Source organism: Schistosoma mansoni, assembly GCF_000237925.1.
Source record: "Schistosoma mansoni, WGS project CABG00000000 data, supercontig 0111, strain Puerto Rico, whole genome shotgun sequence".
NCBI lineage: Eukaryota > Metazoa > Platyhelminthes > Trematoda > Strigeidida > Schistosomatidae > Schistosoma > Schistosoma mansoni.
The window spans coordinates 39,922-64,506 of record NW_017386032.1 but is presented as its reverse complement, the minus strand read 5'-3'; the positions used below and the strand labels follow the sequence as shown (position 1 = coordinate 64,506).

Here is a 24,585-nt window from a genome sequence, read left to right as displayed (position 1 = left end):
CAGTTCTATTGGAGACTTGGAGAAGACTCTAGAATCTTCCTATATAAAAATTATAAATACACTAACGTTTTTCTTATTGTGATTCCTACTTCCATCCAACCTTTATATTTGGAATCTAATTACGTTCCTGTTCAACTGTGTTCCTGATTTGAGGACTTGTTAGGTGAGGTAGTGTTCAAGAATACTAAACAATAAGAATAGCTGGGTAGAAATGAGAGAAATTATAACAGTGGCGATGAGGAAAAAGGAAAACACACTTAAGATACCGATATCAGATGGCCAACTCAACCGAATACTACAACAACAGCAAGCACATCTTGGTGTAAGAAGGAGGATGTTGGAGACTATGACTCAACAGCTTAGCATTCACTGCTCGAGTTCACACGCTATTTCAAGTACTTCTTGTAATTCAGTTGCCAGCAGGATCCCAGAATTTATCTGTCTCTGAAATAGAAAATGCTTTCCTCACGTGGTTCAAGCGTTGGAAAAATACATTTAGAATGGAATTCTGTCAACAAGAAAACGCGTGGAAGACTCGATTGCTGATAAGTAAGTTGGAAAATAATCAATATACACGCTACGCAGACCATATATTGCCGAAGTTACCTCTAGAGCTCAGTTTCGAGGAGACTGTAACTCACTTGTCAGGGATATTCAGTGAATCATCTTCATTGTTTAGTACTCGATATCAGTATTTAAATTTGGTGAAACGCGAAGCTGTTGATTATGATGCTCTAGCAGATGTCGTCAACAAAGAGTGTGAACGGTCCAAGTTACGCTCGTTGACGGAGGACCAATTCAAATGTCTAATATTCATCAAAGCTCTTCAATCACCACAAGGTGCTGAAATTAGGACCAAACTTTTAACTCGACTGGATCAAGATCCAAACTTCACACTCAGAGTATTGACAGATGAGTGTAAACGGCTACAAAACGTCAGACACGACAATGAGTTAATTGGCCAAGTAAATCCGAATTTAACTTACACTAGAGTCAATGCTATCAGTAGGTTAACGACTGCCTGTTGGTTATGTGGTGATTGGCATTATGTACGATTCTGACCATTTAAGAAGCACAAATATCAGGTGTGCAACAGACGTGGACATAAAGAAGGTCACTGTCCACCGAATCGTACGTTCCATTCCAAGAAAAAAGTCCTCAACACCTTGTGAAATCATCAGAATCTAAATTACTTTCTCTGATAGCAGCTTTTCAGACAGAGTATGACATTCGGAGGAAGTATGTTACTATCCAAATTGACGGCATATCAACAAGTCTTTAAATTGACACAGCACCTGATATTACCCCAGTTTCTAGAGAAACAAATAACTTACTTGGGAAACAGCCAATGAAGCCGTCTGAGAAGACTGCCGAAAACGCATCAGGAGGAGTGCTAAAACTGGTTGGCGGATTACAGTGTGAATTTTCTTTCAATGAAAATAACCGTAAAGGGATATGCTATCTAGTAGACCGGCCAAACCTTGATCTTCTTGGTCTAGATATATTAGAAAAACTTGGATTAATAGATATACCCATAAACAGTATCTGCAACGTGTTGTGTTCATGATTGGACACCTCGATACTTGCGTAAAAGATAGGTGAAAGGCTGATAGAAAAGCTAAAGAGAAAATTTGCCTCTTTTACAGAATAGCCTTGGTCACTGCATCAAGATAAAAGTTCATTTACCAGTGAAACCAGGTGCCAAACATATTCTTCGTTCGAGACGTCCTGTACCATATGCTGCTCCTGAACGAGTCGATCAGGAACTTAATCGTTTACGACAAGCTGGTGTAATATAACCAGTCAACTACTCTGCATGGGCCGCAGCGATCATAGTGATTAGGAAGGTCAATAGAACTATATACATATGTGCCGATTTTCCAACCGATATAAACGCTGCATTGGATTTATATCCGTATCCGTTACCAGTTCCTGAAGACTTGTTTACTAATCTTAATGGTTGAACATGTTTCGCGAAAATAAACCTCTCCGATGCCTATCTGCAAGTAGAAGTCGATGATGATTGTAGAGAGCTTCTGACTGTCAGCACTTATCGAGGGTAAAAATTAACATAAACGTCAGGGTCTGAAACCAGTTTGGTTTTCTCAGGTTTGCTTTTCTAGAGCTATAGTTAGACGTCGATGTTATTGAAGTTAACAGTTTTGACACTACGTTTATCGAACTGATTTTTATGTCATTGTCACAAGAGGGTTTTTGACGTTTCCTTATAGACTGGGACGATCGGCGATTGAGACGAGTCAGATGGAATTACATCTAGTCCTCAGATCTCAGTTAATGTAAATGCCAAAACTGGACCATCGTCTTTAAACATCTCAGGAGTTAGTTCATCAGATCCTGCTACTCTCCCTCTCCTTAGATTACTTGTAGCTTTTTCAGCCCCGCTAAGAATTTGAGGTCTTATATGAGTTTGGCATACAGGTATCTTGGAGATAGTAGATAACTGAAGTGTAGCTGAAAGCCATTCAAACTGTTTTCTAAAGTATTTTGCCTATCTCCTGGGTTGAGAGTGAATAATGTTCACATCTTTTTCCGAGATAGTTCCACTAAGAGCAGAATTTTTAACACCCGCTTCCTTGATAAGTTTCAACAATTGTTTACTGTTTATTATAGCTTCTGCTCTAGCCATCTCTTTCGCTTTCTCTACTCATTACTGCTCAAATTCATTACATAGGCTTTTTATCGGTTTGTGTTCAAGCTGTTGCCACTCCTATTCGTGTTCGAAGCCAGACGGGATGAGTTTCCGAGCATCTGTTGGCTCAGTAGCCGCCGCTGAAATCCACTGTCTTTTTCTTGACTTTTTCGTTTAAGTTACTCGTAGATATCATTGCTGTTTCAACAGGTTTTTGGATATCACACCTAGGTATCTTGATATGAATATCACTTTGATGTTTCTGAAATATATTATTAACTTTTTCATCAACCCTAAGAGGTTTTGCTTTCGTGGCTTTTCTGGATCCAGTAATATGCAGATAAATACGTGCTTGAGCTAGAGCATAATCTGAGTCTAAACATGTGCTCCAGAATGATCGACAGTGTCCTATCGAACCTCTCCAACGATGTTTGATGGCAATGTTGTCTATTTGAGTCCATCGTTGCATGGATTGTGGGGGTTGCCACGTCAAACGATGTTTTTCCTCATGTTTAAATTTGGCGCTTGATAAAAATAGACGTTTATCCGGGCATATTATATCAAATGGTCTCCATTTTCTGTTCGCTGAGCCGCGACACCATATGATGAGCCCAAGTGCCTTTCCGTTTGGTTTATTCTGTCTACTTGAGCATTAAAATCACCCACCATGATTACAACATCAGAGTGTTCAGCGTTTTAAAGGTTGAATGCTTTCCTATAAAATTCATTTTCGATTTCATCCGAGCTGTAATCATTGTGATCGTAGACACCGAAGAGGCAGTGGAATATGTCTCTATCTGTTCGAATCTTTACTTTCCCCTTTAGCTGAACAGCACACAAGCGATTTTCTATTAAAATCCAGTCTAGGAGAGCTCGTTCTTTTTTAGAACTTGGTGCTATACGTACAACAGCGAGGTCACTGGATGTAGCGTTGGGGTCTCCAGATACTCAAGGAGTAAACCGTACCGGTTATTTATATTGGTAAGGTGAGGTCAAACGAATGACCGTACTTGTACCTTGTATGCGGGTTTCGGAGACAGCATACATCGATGGCTCGTGATTCTAGAGTCCTAGCTAAGTAAGCCTGTTTTCTTAACTTTAAAACTCCATATGTAGTTTAGAGCGTGGTTTCATGAGACCATCAATAACATTTCGTGAACTGAAGTCATTAGCATTGGTGGCGTATACTGATAAAGAATACAGTTGTTTCCTTGAACCTAGCCGAATGATTTGGATTTCATAGATGACCTTGCCCCTCTATCCCTTACACAGCAACAAGTGCAGACGAAAATAGCCAGTATGTCACCAACCCTTACAGCAGTATCCTTCAAGATTCGCAACGGGAAAAGCAAGATTCTAAAATACAGCACAATGAGGACCAACCAAATCACATTTCATGAAGAAACTTTGTAACTGGTGAGAGTTTTTACGTTCATGGTCAGTATTGCCTATGAATTAGGAGGATCTGATGCAGATATGAAAGGAAGGATTGACAAAGCAAGTAGAACATTCATACGATCAAAGGACATATGTAACTCAAAACAACTGTCAGCCAATACCGGAGTCAGAATGTTTAATATAAACGTTAAGACAGTTCTGTTGTACGGAGCAAAAACTTGTAGAGCTGCTAAAACTATTGTCAAGAAGGTATATGTATTTCTAAACAATTGTCTACACAAGATACCCCAAATCCACCATCGACAATAACCTACTATGGCAGAGATCAAGCCAGCTTCCAACTGAAAAAGAAATTAGGAAAAGAGGCTGGAGATGAGTAGGACATATTAAGGAAATCATTGAACTGCATCACAAAACAAGCCCTAGCTTGCAATCCTGTATGCGGGTTTCGAAGACGCCGCATATATCGATGGTGCGAGATTCTAGAATCCTAGCTAAAGAAGCTTGTCCTATCTGACAACTTTCCAAGTTTTTGTCATATCTCGTCGTTAATTTGTTACGTCTGATCGTCGCTGATCGTTTTGGTTTTCTCTTTTCCAAAATCCCCGTCACCAATTTGGTATATCGGAATCGTTTATCACTTGTACTTGTAAAACGAGGGATCACTGCAACTCCCATGACACAAAAGTAAAAACACCCAGATTGGTACAGTGAAAATTTATTAACCTCAAAACACGACGGCAACCCTATTCGAAAATACACTCATATGTTGATTTGTACGCATTCCGATTAATAGTTAGAATAAAATCACATATATAAAAAATACAGTTATAACAAATCATATACTACATGACACACTGACCATAGTTCATGTTAATTTCATACAATAATATCGTATATTATACAGAAAAAAATATCGTACGGGAAAACAAAACAAATAATACACTGAGTAACCATTACATTGAATTAAAATGGAAGTAATGTTGAACAAAATGCACAGTGAGTAAAAGAATCTAATTTTGAATTTTCATTCCGTCATATCACTTTTCTTCTTAATTTTTGTTACTATTGTTCGATCAATCATTTTCATCATACATATTTCTGTAAGTTTTTGTTTCTGTCACTATTCTTTTGTGTCTGCTGCTCATAAAAGTATAGCGCAAAATTTTTTAAGCACATTTCTAATTGACATAATAATAACCTACTTGGCCATCTTACTGTTTACTTGGAGTCATTAATTACGCTTATTTGTATCGCATGTGAATGTCTTGGGTTCACTTCCTACGTGCGGGGTCACGGATATGTAGTGCTGAAGAGTCCCATACTAGAACGAAACGGTCGTCCATAGTTTTCAGGTATCAGTGTTGATCTAGCTTAGATCATTTCGTGACTTCACTTGTGAAAATACTACAACCTTCACAAATACGTTGTACTTATCTACTAGTCTGGTCGCATATGAAGTTGCTTGTAACCCGAACGACTTGGTGGTGACTTCTATGACTCCGGAACAGAATAATTCTGATCTATCAGTTAAGTCGGTTATGGGGATAAAATTGTAATGATAAGTTTCATTTTTTGATATCTTCGATTTTTCCACTTCAATTGTCCGTAGTTTTATTGTTCTGTTGTCAATAAATTCTTTATTATATATTACCGTATTTAGGGCTTGGGGCATGAACTATCAGATACAGAGATTTTACAACTATTATCACATGGAAGGCTTAAAACTCGTGAATTAGAATCAGTCGTTCGCAATCCATTTCGGGCTGTTGAACTCCGTCGTTTAGATTTGTCAACATTTCTTAATAACCCACATATTATTGAACGCATTCCGTACAAAGACTATGATTATCGTCTTGTATATGGTCAATGTTGTGAAGAGGTAAGAAAAATCATTTTTATTAGTATACTTCTATGAAGTAATTTTTTTACCATTACTCATCTGAGTTAAAAGATTCCTTAGTACGTTGGTGTAGTGGTTAAAATTGCTCAAATTTTAATCACTAAGTTTCAGATTCATTCTCTTTTTGGCCTACTTAAGTCTAGGCAATTGAGTAGTATGACGTGTGAAAAGTGTGGTTCGAAGACTTAGTGCACGAACCTTTACTTGATTACTCAGCTAAACTTCATATTTTAAAATAAATATATCTGATATTTTAATCATGTACGTACAATTAAACAATAAGTTAACCATAAAATCAGTTCTTGTAAAAGTTTTTTCAGCTTATGTATGTGTCCGCTCAAATAAAACTCTGAATAACGTCGGCAGCTTATGTAACCCCTTGATTTCTTTTACTCAGGAACATCTGAATCATGTATAATGAAGAAGACAAATCCAAACTCAAGTTTCACTTAAAACTATAACAGTGTCCACAAATCAATGTTCAGTCTTATGATCATGTATGACCTCAAGTTTTTGGGATGATCTTGTAAGTTTTTGTGATCAGTAGTAATTGACCTAATGAACAAAAGAATTAGATAAAGACTGTAGAATAACTTGTAGGAAGGTTCCCAACTCGTTGATAAGTGATAATTGATTGATTTTCGTTTTAATTTTATTTTGAAAGTTTGTTAACATTTAGCACTCTGGAAAGATTATTCATATTCTATCCGAGTGTCTTTCAGACGAAGAGTTGTTTATATATATATATATATATATATATATATATATATATTTGACTTATATTTAATGTGTAGAATAAATAAGAATTTTGTTGCATTATCTACTTTTAATAGACTGGTCTTTTTAATTGAAAATTAAAGGAATGAAACCTATCGCATTCAAATAGTATTTATAAATCTTGGTGTAAAACAGTGGCTATTTAATTTGAAAATTCTTGTTAGTATCGTTCTAAAATTTAACAAAATAACGAAATATCCGTCATATATATATATATATGAATCACCTATAAAGAACGAGGATAAACAGGAAAGGTGTGGATTTACGTCACAGTTAATATTACTAGGTTACGCGACCGTTACTGCTACCTTAAAGTGGTGGTCGGGCTTGCCTATCGTAGTAAACCAATTGAGCTATACTGGCTGAAACAGTCGTTCCTCAAGGTCCTACCATGCCAGACAGGTCGGTTGAATAGCGGTAAGATTAATAGCAGCAAACCCAAGGTCCGAAGTCGTACTGCTGACTGCACAGAGGTGTGACGGCAGTAAGCTGTTTGCTCCAGACAACCAGCATAACAGCGATGCTGCCTCTTACAAGGAGGGGTGGGTTTAGAAAAGGTGGACCCTAAAAATGCACACCTCGCCTTATCTCACGGATATCCGTCTCCAGCGGTAAGGTCCCAACAAGTACGGAGCTAACACAAAAACTACTCACAAAAAGGTCGTGTGTGGCCGACCTCAAGCAGTTGTCCCTTGGGCACTGCGGTCACGCTCTCAGGTCATTGACACCACTTCTAACCCAATTTCCTTTTCAGGTACCTCTAGAAGAACCCTTCCACGGTGTGGGCAACCGGGAAGTGATAACTGCTCTCATACCTCTAACAGCACTCTAGACCACTGTATTCATAATCAATCTCCTTCACTTCCCACTATTCCTTCTACCTCAACTTTCAACACCAAACTTCCTCTTTCGGTTTCCTCCTCAAGTGTCACCATGGCCAACGATTTTAGTGCGCAAAACACCGTCCCAGGTCTACTAAAACCTCGCTCCAAACTACACATTGGAGCCTTCAACGTACGTACCCTATGTCAAATCGGTCAACAGGCCTTCTTGGCTAAGACCCTAGAATCTCGTACCATCGATGTATGCTGTGTCTCCGAAACACGCATACAGGATCCCAGTCTGGTCATTCACTTGACCTCACCTCGCCAAAATGGAGAGCCAACGAAATACACCCTCCGTGTATCTGGCGACCCGTTGGCTAGTTCTCGTGAACTTGCAGGTGTAGGCATAGCACTAAGTACGAGGGCAGAACAAACACTACTAGAATGGATCCCCGTTAACAGTCGCCTGTGTGCTGTTCGGCTAAAGGGCTCCGTAAGAACTCGGAAGGATATGGACACACGTCGTTGCCTTTTCGTCGTTTCTGCCTACGCTCCCACTGACTGCAGCCCGGATGAAGTGAAAGATGACTTTTACAGAAAGCTCTCTGAGCTTCTTCAAAAAGCTAAGCGCTCAGACGTAGTACTCGTGGCTGGTGACTTTAATGCCCAATTAAGTAGCTTAAACAAAACAGAAGGACATTTAGGTGGGTATTTTAGTATTCCGGCTCAGCGAACAGATAATGGTGATCGTCTGTTGCAACTATGCTCAGACAATCGTTTATATTTAGCAAACACTAATTTTAAGCATAAGGAGAGACATCGTCTAACATGGTGACCACCTGCACCAAACCAACAATGGACTCACATAGACCATATTGCCATCAGTCATCGTTGGAGAGGCTCAATAGAAAATTGTCGCTCGTATTGGAATACATGTTTAGACTCTGATCACGCTTTGATACGAGCACGCATTTGTCTGCGCCTCACTGGATGCAGAAAAACTACAATAAGAAAACCCATTAGAATTCAACTAGGGGACGCGAAAGTCGAAAGTAAGTAACGATCGTGAACAGTGGTGGACAACGTAAGCAAAAGAAATAGAAAAGGCAGCGGCTATAGGCAACGCCAGACAACTCTTCAGACTAATAAAAGAAACCGGAATTAAGAAGTTAGTTGTAAGCGAGACAATCTCGGAAAAAGACGACACTCATATCTGCTCTCAGTCCAGATATTTGGAATGGTGGGCGGAACACTTTAAGGAGCAGTTCAGCTGACCTTCAGCTACTCTGAAACTACTCACCATTCCCAAACAGTCAGAACGGAACATTGAAGTAGGTCCCTCGACTCTACTTGAAGTTCAAAAGGCTGTAGCTAATCTGAAACGAGGAAAAGCAGCCGGTGCAGATGAATTGGCTCTAGTGGTCTTTAAGTATGGTGGTGCAGTTTTAGCGATCAGGTTGACCAATATTTTAGCTAAAATCTAGGAGTTGGACGTAATCCCATCCGACTGGTCACAATCACTGATTATCCCAATATATACGGAGTCAAAATCATCCTGTGATAACCATAGAGGGATTAGGTTGACTAATATAGCATCTAAAATACTAGCCTCAGTAATTATCCGACACCTAACAAAGACTCGTTAACTGCAAACACGAGAAAATCAGGCAGGTTTCAGACCTGGTCGTGGCTGTATCGACCACATATTCACTATTCGTCAGGTTTCAGAGCACAGACATGTTTATCGGCATCCGACAATGATAGTTTTTCTTGACTTGAAAGCAGCATTTGACTCTGTAGACCGAGAAGTTCTGTGGCAGTGTGTGTCATTGAAAGGTGTACCTCAGAAGTACATAAACCTTGTAAAGGCTCCTTACTCAAACACTACCAGTCGAGTGAGAGCTTACGATGAACTGTCATCTGATTTTGCAACCTCAAGTGGTATCAGATAAGGCTGTCCACTATCTTCATTTTTGTTTAACTTCATCATAGACCTACTGCTGGAAATAACACTCTCGTCGACTGAATTTTCGGGCATTGATCTCCTACGAGGAGGTCCACTTATCAACTTAAAATACACAGATGACATAGCTCTGTTTGGTGAAGACGCTGACAAAAAGCAGAGCTTTCTGTTAGAACTGAGTAATAATGCCGGGATGTTTGGGATGCGTTTCGCCCCCTCTAAATGTAAATTGTTACTCCAAGACTGGCCTGCGTCAATACCTGAACTAAGAATAGGGAGTGAAGTAATCGAACGTGTCGACAACTTCACTTATCTTGGAAGTCTGATCAGCCCTAATGGGTTGGTGTCTAACGAAATCTCTGTACGGATTCTAAAAGCACGTTTGGCTTTTGCCAACTTACGTCACCTATGGCGAAAGCGAGATATCCGTCTATCAATTAAGGGATGAGTATACTGCGCAGCAGTTCGCTCTGTTCTACTTTACGGCTGTGAAACATGGCCATTAAGAGTAGAAGATACTCGTAAGTTACTAGTATTTCATCACAAATGTCTCAGAAATATTGCTCTCATCTGCTGGGGTCTGCGGGTAAGTAATAGTGAGGTTAGATGCAGAGTGTTAGGGAATGATGGTAAATCAGTTGATGAGGTTGTTAATCTTCATCGACTGAGATGGTTGGACCATGTGTTACGTATGCCTGAACACCGATTACCACGACGCGCTATGCTCACTAGTATTGGGGATGGTTGGAAGAGAGTTAGGGGCGGCCAAGTCCAAACGTGGCATCAGTCACTAACTTATAGTCTGAACCATGTTGGCAGATGCAGACTGCTTAGTTGAGGTCCGCGTGACTATCGTAACCAGTGGTTAGAAACTCTGGGTGACATGGCTCAGAATCGACCACACTGGCGTAGGTGTATACACTTTGTCTTATGTTAAATTATGAGATTAAAATTGCTTCATATCTTTCTTTCTTCCTGTACTATATCCTGATATACAATCTTTCTTTTATATATTACCACCACTAAATTAACTACTTCTATGAATTTGGTATCCATCTTTTTGTGCTAATGAGGTATGGCAACTCGGATCTATGCATATGTGTGACTTGTTTTACGTTGTAGCTGACTGAATGACTGTTTACTAGGTTAGGTTTAATGTAAAATCATAGGCTAGTTCCCAATACACAATAAAGTTTTGGACTTTTCATGCGACTGAAGTTTGAACAATTTCAATTACTCACTTTTGATTACTCCTATACACTATTCATAGTAATCTGTCAACAAGTTTGTGAGTTTCCAAATATGTTATTGCACAAATCGAGTTTACATGATTCTTGTAAATTTTGTCTTCTAAAATTATTCAAAGGGATGAACTGTTACGAATGCATTTAGGGAATATATATATAATAACGGTGAAAGAAACAAATACTGGTTATTGTTCACGGGGGTAAAGATAGGACAAATAATCTATTAAATATATTCACTATTACGGTTTAAAATAAACCGCTACGAATGGCTGACAACATACCGTTTATTAATTTGGAAGTTTTTTGTTGTACTCATACGTGTGTCTTACGATCAATCTATTGGTTTTACTTGATCATATGCGATGCCATATTAACTGTTAATCCTTAAAATAAAATAATACTTTTCAAGTTATTAATGCCACTTAACATTTTAATATGGCAGATTTTTTATCATTTCAGTTTTCGAACCCTCAAATCGAAAAATTCCTCAGAATCATTTATTTTTTTAAAAATAAAAGTAACTTTCTCCATTTATGAGAATATCGTAATTATGTATCAACTTTGATGCATGCATCACCATTGTACACTACATGTTTTTTCGGTAAAGGAAATTATGAAGTATAAAACTCACTAACGTTTTCAAGTGTAACTAGTGTGTTGCCACCTCTATATTGATTGGTCGTTCATGTTTAAAAGTATGACTGAGGTTGATGAGTTGTAAAACTTTAACATTGACGTGCTGTTTGCTATTCTCGAGATCATGTTTTCATCGTAAGAGAGCCACACTCTTTTCTTCGTAATTGCAAACCTCCTAATAAATTATAATTTTTTTAGGAAACGGGAATAAGTACTAATTAGCGGGCTTAATATTTTCTATTTTATTTTTATGCTTAGAACTATATACTCACCTTTCAAACTACGGATCATCAACTTTATGGACTACGTTCATTGTGATATCGACAACTTATTTTCATCATCACCCATATAGATCGTTATCTAAATAATTCAAAAATCTTAAATTTATATATTTTGGTCTGTTAAAATCTAGGTTATCGGGTACATGCCTATACCAGTTGGAAAAATTGGACCTCTTTTACTAGATGGTCGTTCTCATTATATTCCTTTGGCTACTACTGAAGGATGCTTGGTAGCCAGCACAAATCGGGGTTGTCGTGCAATTTTCTTGGCTGGTGGTATCAAAAGTGTTGTCTATAGGTAAACTTGAAATTGTTCACTTTTGATCTATGTTTTGGCATTCAGTTCATCATATGTAAACCTTGTTTGTTGTTTGTATTTGAATACTTTCATCAGGATCTCTCCCATCTTGGTGTTATACTTGGAATTATTCATGTTGAATGAAGATTGATTCACAACTTAAAAGGAATTTTTCCAATCCCTGAAACTGAGATCTATGCCTTTTATCAATGAAAGATTTTAGCTCAGCTACTCGTTTACTCTCTAAAGTGACATGTACTCTTGTATATGACCACTCAATTTCAATTAGTTTGATTTGCATTTGAGGGAATTATCCTAAGCGTATCAATAGGTAATACACTTAACCTTGAATCTAACCAGTTTGTTGAATTGGTGGGTCGTGGCTGTCAGTAGAATTTAAGATGCACGTTTTTTCTGTTTGGGACTCATGAGCTGGATGAACCTGCATCCCGGTTTTGGCGTTGATGGTAAGACTCGAGCTTAATAGTTTCAGCTTCGGACCCCAACGCTACTGAGTCAAAATAGTTACTAACTTGTTCAACATGCGTACTATGTTTACATTATTGTCAAAAATTTGTGACAAAATTACTATATCAAAGCAACTGGCACAAGATACGCATATGCTCCACCAATACTAATCAAAGCTATGTCCTCAATACCAACAAAAGGATAATTTAAATCTTGATTCATAGCGAGAACAACCCATTTAGTTATACCTGTGTGCGACCTCTCAAATTGGATCTCTTTTATATAAATCGAACACATACTTCATATATTATATTGTATATCCTTTTAAATTCCATTTAATACTATATTTTAGCAATGATGAATTCAGCGAAATTTTAAATTGAGCCCTTAATTTACGTAGTAAATGACAAATGTAAGTAAATTAGTTGAAAGTGTCATAGTTATAACAATTTGGTTGGGTCTAGAATGAGAATAAATGGACAATGCTCCTAATACTATGATACTAGTTCTAACTTGAATAGATAGGCTGACGATATATACATAATAAAATATCAGCAAGCATAACTGCACTCGGATAAGAGGGAAGAGTAGAGTTGCAAAAGAGATTTTATGCTTCTAGAAAAGATAGTGAAGTTAGCAAACATTACAGTATATCCAATATTTCATAACACAAAGTAACCAATAGAAATAGGTGTGAATCACGTGACATTACCACATTACAAGGGTCACAATAAGAATATTGTGAACAACTCCAAAAGACTAAGATTGCCTTGATTCGGGTCAACTTCAGCACAAAGGTATTTAATAAGGTTTATAGAAAGATAACAGTTTGATACATCTCGATTCCACTTATAGTATCGAATCATCAATTTTCGTTGTCTCGCACACGCTAACCGAGAAATCTGTGTTACGTCTCAAGTAAACAGTTTGTTGTACTGAGCATCCCTTGTTGTACTAAGCATATAGTATTGAATAAAGCCATGAATAATAATCTACCTGCCCTTAACTATTTTTGAAACTACTACTAGTCTAACCAACATTAGACTTTGTGTGAGATAGTGTGGTATGCACTTCTTATGCGGACAGTATAAGTAGTATTTAGCAGGAATTGTAAGTGAGATGTTTACCAACAAAAGATTGAAATGGAGAGAACAGAAAGAAAAACGAAAAATAATTGAAGTAACAATACAATTAGAAGAATGATAGATTATGTAAACGACAACTGAAGTAATATGTGTGAATGGTGTATTTAATGTATGATTTTCATATTTTACGAAGCCACTTTGTAATTTTGCATATAACAGTAAACTTGTTTACCGTATCTGAGTCTTGGTTGACTATAGTAGTAGTTAGACATTCTTATTGGCTGTTTTAACTACCCCATTCAATGAATATTCATGATATTACCAACTGGTACTTGTCATCTTTTTACTACTTTATACCTATCTTTTTCTTCCTCCCTTAGTTTCTTGTTGTAATACTTTTAATTAGCGTAGCAACTTGTGCCAAAATTTCAGTCCAATATCTCGGATTCTTTCTCCAGATTTAATATTCTTGAAAAGAATTCACTAAACGTGTTTTGAACACATTTAACAAGCTATTGTGGAGTGAATACTCGATAAACCAAGTGCTAATCAGATCTTTTGTAACTGTTCTCTTTTCAAAGTACTAATGAGGTACAAAGGCATTTTGTGAAATAATTATATATAGATTGACGGGCGCATCTTACTTGTGTCATAATGGGGCGAGTACTGAATAGGTTGAAACTTCTTGTGCTAGTTTACAGATTACTATTTATGCTGTGATTGTATGATCAGTAGATAACCACATCGTTGTATTTCAATATTTTCGTCATTAAAAACTTCCAGTCGACCTACTGTCTCTATATGTTTTACTTTTCTTTAATTACTGCCAAATAAATATGTACTGTTCGCTTCACTCTCTTCCACTTGTGGCATGACTGTTGAAATTATGATTCCTTTTTGGCTATTCTAGTTGGTTGGGCTGGATGATTAAAGTATACATATAGTAGTAGCTGACTGCTGAATTCGGACAGGAGATCGAGAAAAACGTACGGATAGCGGACCAATAGGAGTATGGCTTGAACTGTATCAGGATTAACTGTGTACTCGTAGTAGATCAAAATTCCTGTCTCGTTTTTCGAAATCTACAAATGATTCGTCCATATATAATATGTATTTCCTGCAGAATTTTTCTATACTCTATTTATTTACTACTTTTTTGTTGATACGCAATTAATCCCTGGTCTTTTTTATATTCAGAGATCAAATGACAAGAGCACCTGTTGTTTGGTTCCCATCAATTATTGATTCAGTGAAATGTATTGCATGGATTGATTCAGAGGAAGGGTTCCAAACTTTAAAATCAGCTTTCGATAAAACTAGCGCACATGTAAACTTATTATCAGTTTTTGCTTGTCCAGTAAGTAGCTTATTATTAAATTCTAATTTGTATTTTACTACTAATTCAAGATTTAGATAATTAAGTAAATTTCGTTATTTTATAATTGTTCGAAACGCTCCATTCGGCTTAGACAGTATATAAAAAAAATACTGACATTAGTTGATTTACAATAAAGGAATAACACTCATCGAGTAGATACGTTACGTAATAATTATGTAATGACATATCGATTATAAACTAATATTAATTAATTGAAAGAAAGAGGATTAATAATAATTAAAGTAATTATTTGAAAATCAAGCTCTTGCTACGTTGCATAGTATATAAAAAGAGAAGAAAGAACTAACAAAATATTTTGATGAATGGTCAGTAATATAGTAGTTATGTAAGAATCAAGAGACGAATGTTGATAATAAGTAAAATACAAAAATGGTAGAAAGACGAAAATTGTTTACCAAAGTTCTGCTACAGACTCCGCCATACCGATGGCCATGTAAGGAAAATTTCTTCGCTCGATTCGTTCCTTTTTTATTAGTTAATTTGTTGAATTACCACTGTTCAATACATCGTCAATTCATTAGTGTCCTTAAATGTGGTGTACATTCGTCATTTCAGCTATTAGTTGGACTTTGTCATAAGTGTTGCTTTTAATATTAATGGAATTGATGCACTTCAGTTGGATATGATATTTAAAACAGTTACTCCCTCTGGTAAATTTGGATAATGCAATGAAAAGACAAGGGTTATCAGAATTATATGATATATTTGCGCAATACATCTCAAACAATCTGATCACACATATACTTGTTTAAACATTATATATGGAAAATAAAAGGTCAGCTTGGTAAGTTAAGAGATAAGAGGAAAAAAGATACTTAAGTATTGGATGTGAAAACCACTCGGGATAATAAATCAGTTACTTGAGCTGTACATTCGTATTTATAGTTACATAGAAAATATATGTCTATAAAAGGATAGAAAAGATAGCATTTTAAATGGATTTGAGACTCTTATTATGAAATGAGGTTACGCAATAATCAAGGGGTAAGGAAGGGATATAACGATGAAAATAATTCACGGGTCAGATAATTGCCCAATTGACAGATATGAAGGAAAACGACAAACATAACGGTCATAATAATAACTGAATAATAATCAAGAAAACTTGTTTAATGTAATAATAATAATAACTGATTAGAGTTTAAAATTACAAAACAATTATTTAAAAAATCAGTAACAATCAAATAAAAGTGAAATAAACCAAAACATACCACTAAAGGGAATTAAGGTCAAGGAAGGATGAGAGGTTGAACAAATTGCTTTTGCACTCAAAGTTCGGGCTTGAGTTCGTGGATTGCCAATGTCTCAGCAGTGCATAAAATATTGATTCGACATCCCTTCGATCCAATTCCTTTTACCATGTAGAGTACTTTAAAAGAACTAGTAATTGTTTTACATTCTCCTTTTACAAACCATTCCGGATAGTGTTCTGAGATGTGTTTGGAAAGAGATCGCTTTGTGTGGTCAATGTAACCTGCTCCATATGAGCAAGTAAATTTATAGATACACATTGATGTGGCCCAAGGCGGAAGTTTATCCTTAACACATTCATGAATGGTGGGCCAGCTTGAGAAAACAATTTTGAGCTTAGCTGCGTAAAACGTTTTATTCAACGATTTGGGAATCAGTTTATTTAAGATTTCACCAGCCTTGTTTCCTTTAAATTCCATATTCATAAAAAGGGTTTTCTTTTGTACTGTCAGTGCCTTTTCAGGATGATGCCTACGTGTTAAGTTGCTATTGTCAAGTCTAAATCAGTATTATCAGGGTGGGTTAAGAGTATGAAAAAAAATTTGAATACATAAAGGGGTTTTCAGTTTTCCTACAGCCAAAGATTCAGTAAGCCTTAGTATACACTATTGAACACTTGTATAAAACTATGAAGGCTGACTTGATGTCAACCGTATGACCGGTCTCAACCAAATGCCCCCATTGGAGGAAGATATTTTTCTGTTTTGTGATCTCATTCAGCCATTAAAATTCATTTGTTTTTTTCTCTTCAAACGTTTAGATATGTGTTCAGCCACCCTTACTTGCAGATCATTATTGCTCCTCCCTATGCATGATTTTCCACACATGCATGTAAATTGATGGATTAATTAGAATGGGACACAGTCGCTCACGTGCTGTTTGAGTTTTTGTTGAAGCATAAACATTGATTCTTCGAAAGTCATGAACTAGGCTGCGTAAATTTTTTTAATGATAGCTAATTTAGTTGTTCGTTTTAATGTAAAACTATTTAAGTCACTCTTGAATGGTAGAGTAGTATAGACTTTTTTGGGGTGCCAAAAACATCGTGTGTCTCATCATATTGTTACCTTTTTAACGATTCATTAACTTCAATGAATAATCTTTATTCGTCAATGTTTAAGTTAAGAGCTTCACTTCTCCCTCAACCGTATCGCTAGTAAAATTACGGCTGATCCTATTGAATAAGCCGTTTATTAATCCACATTTGTACTGAATTAGACAGTTACTATGAAAACTTAGATATCCCCCTGTCCATGTTGGCTCTCTATATACAAAAAATTTGATGGAACCATAATCTCTTCTACTGGTTAGTACGTCATCTCATCACATTATTTTAATTTCTTAATATACTAAAATAATCCCCTGGGTCCAATCCCGTGTGACATTGTGGTTGGAATTTTTGAAGGGCTCCAAAAGTCGGACCAATTCTTCATTCCTGAGGTTTTAGCTGTCGTTCAGTTGATGTCAATCCATACTGAAAACTATCTCTAAACCTATGCATTTTACTCATGTATTAGTGCCTACGTTTTTGTATCTCTCATTTATATCGCTATATGTTTAAAGATAAGGTGATCGATTCCACACCAGTTATATAGTGTTGGTGCGGCCGATGAGATCAAATTATTACGTATCGATGATCAGAAACAATTACCTCCCAATGGATAGTTCAGACAACATACCGAGCACAAGTGTTTGGTGTTCCATCTGATGAAAGCTAGCTGTTAGTTTTCTAAGCATTTCTGGTTCATAAGCTTAAAACTAAACCAACCATCTGTTACAACTATAACTTATCCGTTTAAACCTAACCTTATTTTTTTATTGGAAGAAAGTACAACACTTCACTTTGGTTTGTATTCATATTTTGTCCACTTGTCATGTGATTTCAACAGACTTTATAAATCATCCAAGAAGCTAAAAGTTCAAAATAATTACACAGAAAAAACTTATGGTTAAGTGTGAAACTTCATTGTGGTACCGGAGTTTAAGACTACTGTTGCAAGCAACTAAGTTTCACAAAAGTGATACCTATCTATAGAACTATATCCAATTACTATCGTGTATTGAATAAAAGTCTCCATGTCAGTATTTATAATTCTTCACCTTTTGTACAGGCTGGTCGATATATTCACATTCGATTTGCTGCACGTACAGGTGATGCTATGGGTATGAATATGGTTAGCAAAGCCACTGACAGTGCTTTGCATTGTCTAAAAAAATATTTCAGTAATATGCAGGTAAGTAGGTTTTGATGTGTGGGCGAGAATAATAATGATTCTTTGTTTGCTTAGTCAGACTTGTAGATAGTCTGATAGGCGTTAGATGAATTATATATTCTTCTATCCTTATTATTATTATTGATTGTTGGTGGATTGTATCGGCTTGTTGTCGGGTTTTGATGCAGAAATATATTTACGTTCTAGTCAGGCTAATCACGTGTTATTGATCTTAGTTGTGTTGAAGTTTTGTAGAATAGACATTGGGAGGGAATCTAGTGTAGATATTCATCTAAGGCGAATTAACCTTCTATTCATGTAGACGTGGAAAACCGAGCGTTATAACAGATTCTATTATATTACATCACAAAATTCTATAATTTACTGCCCCAACGATAGTTTTATTTTCTCTAGGTCTTACTCTCATATTTCTGTTAGAATATAGTATATATGTATTAAAAAGGAGTTGACACAACAACTCAAATTTCTATATTCTACAGACATACAACTAAAAAAATAAAATTTTATTGTATATTTTTGTGATGGATACCTTCTATTACCAGTTATGGAATTATAAACTAGTTCTCTGTCATCTCTTCTACAACTTGCATAATAACTCACGTGGTCACAGTGCAACTTCTAGGTGTAAGGAACTGTAATTGATGAATAATGAATTTTCCTATTCATGATTACTTTTGTTTCTAGTTTATTAACTTCTATATGTATAATGTGAAACCTTGATACACTAATGCAATCTCGTAAACCTGTAAATCAGTTGATGTAATTACTAGATTTTCAAATAAGTAGGATAATGAGTCAACCATTGTTATTTTTTTCACGATATTATCTCTATAATTCGATAGAATACTTTTTGTCATAATGGTTTCGAGTATAATATCTTAAAATAAATTATTAATTGTTCTGTGACTACTTCGTGCGCTATTTCATCCATATTTTTCTCTTACTGATGTATAAATCAATGTAGGTTATCTCTTTAAGTGGAAATATGTGTACAGATAAAAAGCCAGCTACTATAAACACAATTCTTGGTCGTGGTAAATCTGTTATTGCTGAAGCTCATTTATCAGCTGATGTACTGGCTCAAGTGTTACATACCAATGCACAACGATTAGCTCGGTTAACTCATTCCAAAAATTGGATTGGATCTGCAATGGCCGGTTGTCCTGGTATGATGGGATGTAATGCACATGCAGCGAATATTATTGCTGGAATGTTTGCAGCTACGGGGCAAGATTTAGCTCAAGTATGTTCAGTGTAATTGATTATTATCTATCTACTCACATATATAACACTATATCCGCTTTTCGGGAAATCCGAAAAATTTTTAAAGTCAAACATTCGCTGATCATCTTGAGAAGTAACCTAAACATTATAACACATAGGCATTGTTTATTCCTCTTAAGATATCAAATAAATAGTACGGAATCTTATATACCATGCCTATTTAGATTTACGTCACGAAATCCAGTACAAAAATGCGACGATTCATAACTCCTTGGTCTAATCACTCAGACTGAAAGTGAATAATGGTCCCGTTTTTTTTCTAGACAGTTTTTTAACAGTTGCCACTTTAATACCTATTTCCTTGAGATATCGGAATAGTTGTTTTCTGTTACATATCGCTACTGTCTTTGCCATCTATTTAGCTCGCGTTGCTCACCATTGTTCACAATTATTAGGTAAACGTTTTGTTAGTCATTTCAGTGATGTTCAAAAAAGATACAGTTGGATTACGAGGATCCACGGGTGTGTTTGTCTTAATACAAAGAATATATATATATATATCACGTACCACAACATTCACTTTAGCAATGTAGATGAAAGTAGAATATGATGCAAAATTCATGTTATTCATTAATATCGTTATGTCAATATATTAAACTTGATTACTCATTCAGCTATTTATTTCACTGCATGAAGTAGGAGAATTTTCGGTTGGTTTGTAGTTAAAACATCACGCATTATGAGCTCGCGTTTGTAACATTTTTAATTTCATAGTTGTAATCTCTAGAACTAAAACTTTGACAAGTCTGTTTGCCGATTTTGTCGAGAATGCATGGTGTTCTCTAGTCGGACTTACCACTTTCACTAGCCCATCTGACCCCATTTATGCACGGAGAGTCCACCTAGGGGAGTTGGAAAACCCTGATTTCAAACCAGTGGTGCACATGAGCTCCGGGTGTGGCCCTAAGAAAACCACCTTCTTCGGTCTGGGAACCCGAGCAGTATCACAGCCCACACACAAATCAGGTGACTTATATGGCACATATCTGTTCAGTGCCCCTTTGTACCAATATTTATATGTTCAAATTAATGAATAAACATTTATGCAAAATGTACTTATACCAAGGTTTATTTTCGATGAGACGTATTTCTTCACATTCATTTGCGTTTAAGTTTGTTTAACAAATTTAATTTGCAATATTAATCAGTCATTTAACTTTTATGGTTGTCTATATGAAACTCAGGTCAGCAAATGAAATTCTACAGAAACCGATTCCCCCACACACAAACATTTTTATCAAACATCTATTCAAAAGGATTGGACATTGACCGAGTGTCATGATTGCGTTGACTTTTCCTACTCTAAAATAATTTACCACTTATAAAATAAAAACCTACTCCGACTGTATTCACCTATTTCTTCAGTAGGATCTACACCTGAACAAAAGATAGGATATTATCTCGAATAATCTCAAAATACATATCAAAAGGTTTTTTAATAAATGGTTCTAAATCATCCAACAACTCCATAATTTATTACGTTTCAAAAATGCTTGACAAGTATTTGGTGAATTTCACGTTGATGGAGTCTGAATTATTAACAGCATGGGTCAGTTCTTAAGCTATAAAGGCCGTACAAGATATTTTTCGTATATTCAAATTAACATTGTCTTTTGTGCTGCTCTATATCAAAACAAAATTAACTTTTATGCTATAGGTTACTGACTTCCATGATAGTTATAATAATCGAATGACTAAGTTTTGTTTGATATTAATAAGGTTAACGAAGCAGAATTCGCTGGACTGATTCTATGAAATGCTTATTACTAGATTGCATGTGATTATTAAATATTTACACCAGCTAGGTTTTCATTTATTTTAGTTAAAACAATATTCAGATTTACACTTGACAGAAAACGGTTTAATTCATTTTTATTGGTTGTTTGGATCTTCCCGTGGATGTTGAGGATTGTAAATGGTTAGTCTCTTTTAGACAAGACAGAGGCTATATAAACTCATTAGCTAAGTGGTTAACGCGAGGGCGTTTGAAGCGACGAGTGATGTGTTCAAGGCGCCGATTGTACATCAACTCTTGGACGCCGATACATCCAGATGACGAGTCTCAAGTAGGATGAGACGCGCGTTCTCGATTCCACTGCTAACTACCATTCATTTGTGCTTAGAAAACGGTTTATCCAAATTAGTTTAGGTTAATTAGTCAATGATAGAATTTAAATATCTCACAGATGATTGAACTCACGATAGTTTTTGCAGAATCTTGCCTAGTAATTAAACAGAAAGTAATATTTGATTTGACCGCAAGTTTTGCTATTTTCCGATATATTTTAAGAAATGTTGAGTTAAAGTTAAGATTCAATTAGAAGAACATCTCACTAATAACCTACTTATAATGATAATAAAAATTTACAACTAACAATAAATCATCTTCCTTTCAAACATTTATAGCTTGTATTCTCCATAACACTGATGTCGTCAGTTACTCATATGAGAATAGATACAAAGTGGTTAATAGTATTGAAACTGATTTATGTGTTGTGGTTATTCAAACAAGAATGGTTTTTATGGGGGTGATATAGAAAGGCTACTACAACATAGCCGTATTTCGGATCAGCGTTTTAATAATCGCTTGTTAATTGTACTGACCAATCATATAAAACAACATATCAATAATCTGAGACAGATTTCTATAGTGTAATAGCAGAATGAATATCAGTTTGAAAATGCGACATTTTATAAGTCAGTACACATTAAATTTATCTATATCCCCCCAAGTCAGGAAAAAAAAGAATGTTAGAATGGGTTAAACTTTATAATACATTTCCTAATCTGTATAGTATCTATTCATTACGATTTTACTTTTTTTTTTGTGTTTTTCTCCAAGGTTGTTGACTCATCATCTTGCTTAACACAATTGGAGGTTGATTTATCAGATGACTCACTGGTAGCTAGTGTTACTATGCCATGTTTAGAAGTTGGAACAGTCGGTGGTGGTACACGTCTTTCAGGCCAACGTGCATGTCTTGACTTACTGGATTTAAGCGTCGATCGTCCAACTGAACATTTATCACGGATAATTGCTGGAACTGTACTAGCAGCTGAACTGAGCTTAATGGCAGCCTTAGACACAGATGATTTGGTGAAAGCACATATGCACTTCAATCGAGCCAAGCAATCTACAAACTCTCACTCCTGTAGTCATTCTACTACTACTGATAATAATGATAACATTAGTAATATTTACGATAATCATAATGTTGCTTTATCTTCAAAAATTCCTGTTACTGATAATTCAGATATACGCGAATCTGTTCATTCCCTACATGTGAAACCATTTCCTGTTAAAAGTGACTTATCTGTAAATCCGGAGATATCCCATTATACTATGTAGCTTGTATATGTAGACAATTTTACTGTCAGTTTTTAAAACACCCTTGTATATCATTACTAAGCCCTAGATTTGAAGGTTAACAAATAAGTTGTATGCTCGAATCATTTTTAGATGTTTACTTCATTATCCCATGTTTTTTTCCAATTTCTGTTTCCGTACGTTCGATAGAAATAAACAAAGTATACTTCAATATCTTTTTACTAGTGGGCAACTCATACTACTTAAATCATCTACAATTTTAAACATGAAAAGTACTCAGTTATCTCTAATTTTTCTTATCATTTTCGTAATTATATATTCTTGATATCGAGTGTGACTAAATAACTTATCGTCGCTATCTCTGTTACTACTCTGAGGTCGATAGTATTATTCACTCTCTTGATATATAGCTTAGGATTGACCCAATTATTAAGTTAGAATACTCTGCAAACGTAGTTGTGGGATATGAAATTGGCAACATATATCCAAAAGTCATATGTAGACCTTGTCACTTAACGCCTCATAAATCGCTGACATATTTTAGCTTTAGATTTCCTTTCACAACGACTTATCTTCTCTAACTAGCATTTATTTTTGTGATATTGTGTTCTTATTGTGCTAAATACTTTAATAAAATTACTATCGTCTAGCCGTTTAGATCTGTTTTGAAAATTCAATACTACTTATCATGCATGAATAGACCATAGTTGTGAACTTCGCTACGACTTACTTAAATGGCATCAGCGTGTTTACATTGTGATTATTTCAGTCTGCTTTATAATTCTTTCACAGTTATCCTGATTTCTTTCGTCGTTGGTGGGGTGACATTTGTGTGTGTTGCTTCGATGTCCGGTGGGTTCAGTGGGGCTGATCTATTCAAAAGTTACTTGAAGTACTCTACCCATCTGTTCTTGAATCCTGGTAGTTGTCTTGTCTTTTTTATCCTTGACCCGTCTCTCTGATTTATTATATTTCCCTGCTAGTTTCTTCGTTGTGCCATGTAGCTGTCTCATCTCCTTCTCTTTCAGCCTTTTCTGCTGTCATTTCTGGCTCTTCCACGTATTTCTGCTTGTCAGCTCTAAAGCTCCCTTGTTTGCCTCTCTGTGTTCGGCATGTGCCTTGACTTTCTCTGTTCTTGTTCGACTGTTGTTAATGCTTCTTTGATCCCTTTCGATTGTCCTCCATCGTGGTTTATTTTTTCAGTTGATCCTGCAAGGCTTTGAACCTGCTGTTGAGAGTTATTATGAATTGGTTGAGTTTTTTAGTATCTCGTAGGAAGGCTGTATTGAACCTTTGTACTACTGTTTAGTGTTTATTTAGCTCCAAATTCATCTTGGCCACATCCAGGTGGTGATCTGAAGCTATGTCAGCTCCTCTCCTGGTTTTCGCATCTTTCATTGTCCTTCTGAATTTTTTTATTGATAAAAATATGATCTATCTGGTTCTCCGTGGTGTGGTCCGGTGAGACCCATGTAGCTTTTTGTATGCGTTTGTGTGAGAATATTGTGCCACCTATAACCAATTTGTTGAGTGTGCATAGGTTTGAAGGTCTCTCCCCA

General features: G+C 36.0%; 1 protein-coding gene across 1 annotated transcript in view; it reads left to right on the top strand.

Moving 5' to 3' along the window:
• The window catches only part of Smp_138590 (hydroxymethylglutaryl-CoA reductase (NADPH)), a gene marked incomplete at both ends in the record, with an annotated part of 32,255 nt that extends 9,208 nt beyond the window's left edge, over positions 1-23,047 (top strand). Inside the window, 6 exons of the mRNA XM_018792781.1 lie at positions 5,712-5,930; positions 11,811-11,977; positions 14,728-14,887; positions 18,292-18,414; positions 19,379-19,657; positions 22,541-23,047. Coding sequence (XP_018644191.1) covers positions 5,712-5,930; positions 11,811-11,977; positions 14,728-14,887; positions 18,292-18,414; positions 19,379-19,657; positions 22,541-23,047 — 1,455 coding nt within the window. The remainder of the gene's footprint in view (positions 1-5,711; positions 5,931-11,810; positions 11,978-14,727; positions 14,888-18,291; positions 18,415-19,378; positions 19,658-22,540) is intronic.
• Between the last annotated feature and the right edge of the window lie 1,538 nt (positions 23,048-24,585).